Source organism: Acanthopagrus latus, chromosome 4, assembly GCF_904848185.1.
Source record: "Acanthopagrus latus isolate v.2019 chromosome 4, fAcaLat1.1, whole genome shotgun sequence".
Lineage (NCBI taxonomy): Eukaryota > Metazoa > Chordata > Actinopteri > Spariformes > Sparidae > Acanthopagrus > Acanthopagrus latus.
This window is the reverse complement of record NC_051042.1, coordinates 31724143-31731180: the sequence shown is the minus strand read 5'-3', so window position 1 is coordinate 31731180 and position 7038 is coordinate 31724143. Positions and strand designations below refer to the sequence as shown.

Sequence of the window (7038 nt, the reverse complement as noted above, 5' to 3'; positions counted from 1 at the left end):
ACTGCTCTGTCAAGTACGTCCGAAAGTTCTTTTGGGAGCGTCTTTGCAGCAAGTGCCTCTCTGTGAAGGAAGCAGTGGGTTGTGCGGATGGCAGGGTTTTGCTGTTTGGCCCTGCTAATGAAACCTTTGGCACAGCCCGTCATAGCAGCCGCACCATCCGTACAGATACTAATACAGTTATTCCAACTCAATCCTCCCTTTTCAAGATACTCAGTTGTCACACGATAAATTTCTTCTCCTGTCGTTTTGTTTGGCAGCGGTTTGCAGAATAAAAAATTCTCTCTAATACGGTCCCCATCCACAAACCGAACATTTGCCAAGAGCTGAGCGTGCCCACTCACGTCTGTTGACTCATCAAGTTGTAAAGAAAAATGTCCACTTGTCTTGATTTTCCCCAAAACGGCAGCTTCAATATCCACAGACATGTCATTGATTCGCCTCCCTATTGTACAATCCGACAGCGGGACCTTTGAAATTTCTTTTGCAGCTTGAGGCCCTAGCATTTTGTTTACTATTGCTGTACATGCTGGCATAATTACAGTCTCTGCAATAGTGTGGGGCGTCTTTGTTTTAGCTACTATTTCAGCTACGAGGTAGCTAGCTTCCAGTGCCTTCTCCGAGACTTTTGCAGATTTAATCATCATTTGTTCTTGACGGCTGTGTTGACTTTTCATTCGAACAAAATATTCAGCATCCTTGTCAGCAAGTGATGGATGATTAGTGGTCAGGTGTCTTTTAAGTTTGCTCGGAACCATCCCTTGGTTTGACAGTTTCATCCCACATATTAGACACAAAGGGAGAGGGCATGCTTCATCCCCAGTACTGATGAAGCCAAGTTTGAGGTAATTGTCGTTGTATGTTCTCTTTTTAGCCTTATCTACCTTTGCGACCTTTGGTGCAGACTCAGAGCTGGTGGACGAAGGCTCGCATGAAGTAGTAGGCTGAGGCTCCATTTCACAGTCAATCATGTCTGGTTCTTGTGGGGCTTTTCTTTTTAAAAAACGATCCATGGTGCTTGTTCCTTGCTCGTTGTGAAATGTATTTTCGCGGTTAAATTATAAAACAATGTGCTGTGTGCTGCGCTATCACGCTGACACCGGTGGGGACGTCACGTTACGTGAGACAGATTTTTATGGTTCATTTTATATATTGTTTATCTAAAATGACTTTACAATTTTATTAATCCATTCATATGTAAGAAAGAATGTATTTATGTATTCAAATATATTCATATATGTCATATGAAATTTGATTTTTTTTTTTTTTTTTTTAAGAATTTTTTTTTTTTTTTTTAAATACAGAATACGTAATTTTTTGGCGGCACCCCTGACACAGTCACGGGGCACCCCAGGGTGCCGCGGCACCCACTTTGAGAAAGGCTGTTCTAGATGCTGACATACTAACATACTGAGACATTATTACACACAACACATGGAGCCTGTTAGCTAGCTGTGCTGTACTCAGATAATCGGCTGGTAGTATTAACAAGTTAGCGTTACACAGCAGGGTAATGGCGTCATGCTAACACTCTCCAACAGCCACACAAGTTAGCTAACATGCAAACCTGTCTGTAAAAACACGACGATTAAATGAGTCAGACGTCCTTAAAAGCTCGTTGTAGTGTCAGTTCCCGTTAATAAAGGCAGCTGAGTTGCTGCTAATGTGTTTCCAAAATCGTGCAGTGCATCTCCAACAACTTTAAAGTCAGCTAACTTTAGCTAACCTAGCATAACCACTCACTTAAACTGACCAGTAAACGTTAGCTAACCAGCTTTCATGCCGTTCAAAATGCCGACTTCACCGAAACTACCGACTTGTTTTGAGAAAGTGACCGACGTTTAATTAACTGTGCATTATTCATCTAATAAACACAGCAGAGATAAAAACGACCAAAATCACAATGGAGTTCGGTGCACCTAGCAAACAAAAACGTCCACAGCATATTTACTTGGATGTAATTAGAGAATTATGTTCCAGCCGAATTTACCACAACACAAAACAGTTAAATGAGACATCTCCAGCTTCATGTTCAGAATTCTTTCAGAAACATTTGAGGCAAAAACAAATCTCACCTACATGAGAGGGAGGCTGGCTCACTTTTAACCCGCACATATGTCGAACTTGCTGGGCTTACACAAAGCACGAAGGTAGTTACTATGTGGAGCTCGCTGATATATGAAGGAACAACACCTGGGCAAGTATTAACTGATCGATACACCTCACACACAGACATGAATACACCTGTACTGAGCAGGTAACTGGTCACATTAAGCAGATTCGTACAGAGCAGTTTACTCACTGTGTTTGTGTCCTCAGAGAAGAGCCGCTCAGACCAGAGTGAAGATCCTTCAGCGATTTAAATGGGCTTCTAAGGTTTTGGAGGGAAATGCTCTAATTTTACGCGGGGGAAACAAGTGAGACCGCCCATTTTGGCGGGCACTACCGGGATTCGTCAGAAAATCTGTGGGTGGGACTTATTTTGCGTGGTTTACCTGGATGCAACCAGAGAGTCATAAGTCCATTAATTGAATGGTGTTCAGCTCCATTGGTAGAGCAGGCCTCTCATGGATGGAGGGTTTATCTAGGCCCTGGGTTTGAGTCCTGGTCCAAGACAGTCTGCTGCATCCTCTTTCCTGAAATCTCTCAGTTTGTCTGGTCAATTGATGGCAAGATAAAAATTAAACAGGTATAGATAAAACCAGCATAGATAAATAATTGTTATTGTGTTTGAAAAGGTCATTCTTTTATTAATCTTTCATTTCTCTGGTCTCTATTTTTCATTAATCCAAAACTAACGGAAAGTCATCAAGTTACATTACTTGGATATTGTAATGAGGGGAATTTAGGTAATCTGGACACCTCAGCTCAAATCTTATTGTTTTTTTGTACCTTTACCACAAAATTAATGAAATGTCATGTGAATTAAATCATATGACTTTATGGGGTATATGTATACAGGAATCTATTTATCACTTTTTTGTATGTTGTTTATTTTTTACTATTATTGCTCTTTATTGTTGAATTTAACTCTGTCTGTAGGCTGCTATGACACACAAATATCGCCATTTGCAGGACTGGATGAGTTGTTGCTGTTTACATTTATTTCACAGCAGAGATGAATGACATCATCCACTCGTTGAGACATTGCTGCATTGAGACAGTGGTATAATAGGAAAGAGAGGACAGTCAACACAACCAAACTTTGCCTGACTGTTGCATTACATGATCTGTTTTCTGTGCTGATCATTCTCACAGATGAGGCTGAGGACACAGAGGTGACAGTGACAATGAGGATTTTACTTATTTCCCTCTGATAATGATGGAAGCACTGAATTGACCATGATAAAGATGAAACAGTATGAGGTAGAGGTGACATGTCAGCTCATTAGATTGAGCCTTGGGGGCTGTGCAGTCTGTCATGAATTTTACTTTCACTTTCTAGTTCAACATGCATTGCAAACTAAATAATTATGCATAATAAGTTGCCTATGGCCCAGAGACTTAATTCTGGCAATGATTTATTAGTTAATTCAACATAAAAGATGGTTTGATTGAAATTCAACTAAAATCTAAGTTTCTTTTCTCTTTCAATACAAGATATTAAGCATCTAGAGGTTTTTTGTTGTCTCTATTTAATGAGATAATTTGTAGAAGGCAGCTTATTGTTACAATTACTATCATTATTTTATATATATATATATATATATTTAATTATTATTTTGACTTACCTTCAGTCTTCTCCTGACTGTACTGCGTTTATATACTTTTGTTTTCGTCTGATATCAGTCGTCACACTTGTTCACTTCCGTCTTTGTCAGGTGGGCGGAGCACCGACATGTAAATGTCATGAAGCCACTGACGGATTCATCACAGCCAAACAAACACACTCGTTCATTCACATACAGACACACCTGTAATATGAATGTCGGGCCTTAAACGTTACAGTGTGAGCTGAAATTAACAACAGAAATAAACAAGTGGGCCAATTTCAACATGGCACAGCAATTCACCTGTCAGTTGTCTCACCCAGGAGTCAGCATTCAGACTTTATTCATTTATTTTTTCATTCCTTTATTAGAGATTTATTTATCTATTTATGTAAAATGTTTCTGGTTTCTGTATAAAAGTCAGAATTCAGTGTAACTGCTGTGGAAACAATCGGTTCATATGAAGCTGCTGTGTTTCCTGTAATGTTGTGTTTTCTGGAATGTCGTTGTTTGTACCGTACAGTACAAATTGAACAAAGACACATACTACAAACAAATAAATAAATAAATAAATAGGGTGAACTTCAAAGACTACAATATTTAGTCAGAGTGTCTGGATTGGACTCTATAAAGCAAGAAATACTTAAAATCCTTAAATAATGATATTGAAAACTTTTTTTATCTTAGACTAACAAATAATTTATTAATACCGACATTTATTGTACAATTAGTTAAATGCTTTATTACTATTTTACGCGACACTTATTAGAAACAAAGATGTGAACGTTTATATTTGAGAGGAGTTTCTACCTTGATGAATGAAAGAATGTTTGTGAGTTTGCTTCGTCAAAGAAAATGCCTCCTGCTCGTATTAAAAGAACCAAAACTCTTATTGCCAAAATGTTTCATTGTGAGCGACAGGAGATTCTGAATGCTAGATGCTATATATATATATATATATATATATATATATATATATATATATATATATATATATATATATATAGCATAAATAAATATATTTAAACCAAATCAAGGCATCACTTCTTTACGATATAATACAGACATTGTGAGAACTTAACCTTGTAGCAGCAATTCTTTGCTCACAGATTTGTTTGTATTTATCAAACTGAGCATTGTAACAACCCTGACATCTTCTTATGTGAATAATTAGAAATGAGAACAATACCTCCTGATGTTTGTTTTATTTGTAATTCATCAGCAGAGGCATAAATGACTTTCCAGGCACAAAACCTGAACAAATCTGACATCAGATTGTCAAACAAAACATTCATTAAAACACTTTTAGGTTAGATAGGTAGGTTTCTATGATGACTTTCTTATGAAATACAAAAGTAAGATGTGTTTTTCAGCCTGGACCATCCTGATACCGGAGCTCCTCTCACAGATTCTGTCTGATGAAGTTTAGCAACACAGCAGTGATCCTCTGCCGAAGTATGCCGTTGCTCATCACGATGGCAACGAGCTGGGCTGCGTTTCTCCAGGTCAGGTTGCGTAAGACGGCCACAACGTTGTTATAGAGCTTCTGTTTCTTAGCACGTGGCAACTCCATCAGGATCTGAGGCAGAGACTTGAACTTCCTTCTGGTCACCAACCAGGCTATGAGACCGCCAACTGCTCCAGCTGGTGCAGAGAGGAGTAAAGATAAAGAGTTACAGGTTCAGCACATTGATCAATTATCAAGCCAACTACTTGCTGTAATGGGCAGAATCAGTAATTCTTACCAACAAGCAACTCTTGAGGTCCAAAAAGAAGCATGCTATGTCCTGCTGCTGCTGTTATCATCTTTATATTTCTAATGGTTTTCCAGGTTTTCTCGAACTCAGGCTGATCTGCTATTTTACAGCAGAGATGAATGACATCATCCACTCGTTGAGCCATTGCTGCATTGAGACAGTGGTATAATAGGAAAGAGAGGACAGTCAACACAACCAAACTTTGCCTGACTGTTGCATTACATGATCTGTTTTCTGTGCTGATCATTCTCACAGATGAGGCTGAGGACACAGAGGTGACAGTGACAATGAGGATTTTACTTATTTCCCTCTGATAATGATGGAAGCACTTAATTGACCATGATAAAGATGAAACAGTATGAGGTAGAGGTGACATGTCAGCTCATTAGATTGGGACACATTAGTCTTTCAAAAATACAAAAAATTTGATTTGAAAATAAGGGTTGTAAAATGACACAAGGTACAGAACAAGTTTCAGTGAAGGTTGAGCTGAAAGGGGTGTTTGAATGGTTTTCTTGGCTCAGAGTGCCTCAACAACCGACTGTCAATTCAGCGCACGCTGAACATAAGCACATTTATTTCTAAGTCAAGTATTTGGTGTGCATCTAAGAAAACAGAAAAACAAAATTTACCACAACACAAAACAGTTAAATGAGACATCTCCAGCTTCATGTTCAGAATTATTTCAGAAACATTTGAGGCAAAAAGGCTGGTTCACTTTTAACCTGCACATATGTCGAACTTGCTGGGCTTACACAAAGCTCGAAGGTAGTTACTATGTGGAGCTCACTGATATCTGAAGGACCAACACCCGGGCATATTACCAGAGATCGTTAAGTATTAACTGATCGATACACCTCACACACAGACATGAATACACCTGTACTGAGCAGGTAACTGGTCACATTAAGCAGATTCGTACGGAGCAGTTTACTCACCGTGTTTGTGTCCTCAGAGAAGAGCCGCTCAGACCAGAGTGAAGATCCTTCAGGGATTTAAATAGGCTTCTAAGGTTTTGGAGGGAAATGCTCTAATTTTACACAGGGACTACCGGGATTGGTCAGAAAATCTGTGGGTGGGACTTATTTTGCGTGGTTTACCTGGATGCACCCAGAGAGTCAAAAGTCCATTCACTGAATGGTGTTCAGCTCCATTGGTAGAGCAGGCCTCTCATGGATGGAGGGTTTATCTAGGCCCTGGGTTTGAGTCCTGGTCCAAGATCTTTCCTGAAATCTCTCAGTTTGTCTGGTCAATTGATGGCAAAATAAAAATTAAACAGGTATTAACAAAACCAGCATAGATAAATAATTGTTAATGTGATTGAAAAGGGCATTCTCTTATTGATATTTAATTTCTCTGGTCTTTATTTATTATCAATCCCAAACTAATGGAAAGTAATCAAGTTATATTACTTGGATATTGTAATCAGGCGAATTTAGGTAATCTGGACACCTCAGCTCAAGTGTTATTATTTTTTGTTATGTACTGTTCCGGCCCCAAACTGAACACAACCAAAGACTCGAACAAAAAGAGGCCAGTAACATATAAAGGACGCCGACTCAACACAGTCAAGA

At 38.8% G+C, this 7038-nt stretch overlaps 1 protein-coding gene across 1 annotated transcript; it reads right to left on the bottom strand.

Annotated features, from left to right (window-relative positions):
• Positions 1–4893: 4893 nt before the first annotated feature.
• LOC119018175 (protein C19orf12 homolog) lies at positions 4894–6515 on the bottom strand. The gene is made up of 3 exons (XM_037095640.1): positions 6403–6515; positions 5453–5611; positions 4894–5351 (listed from the first exon to the last, which is right to left on the bottom strand). The coding sequence occupies exons 2-3, from the start codon at positions 5607–5609 to the stop codon at positions 5110–5112; spliced, it is 399 nt and encodes a 132-aa protein (XP_036951535.1). The 5' UTR covers positions 5610–5611; positions 6403–6515; the 3' UTR covers positions 4894–5109.
• Positions 6516–7038: the final 523 nt, after the last annotated feature.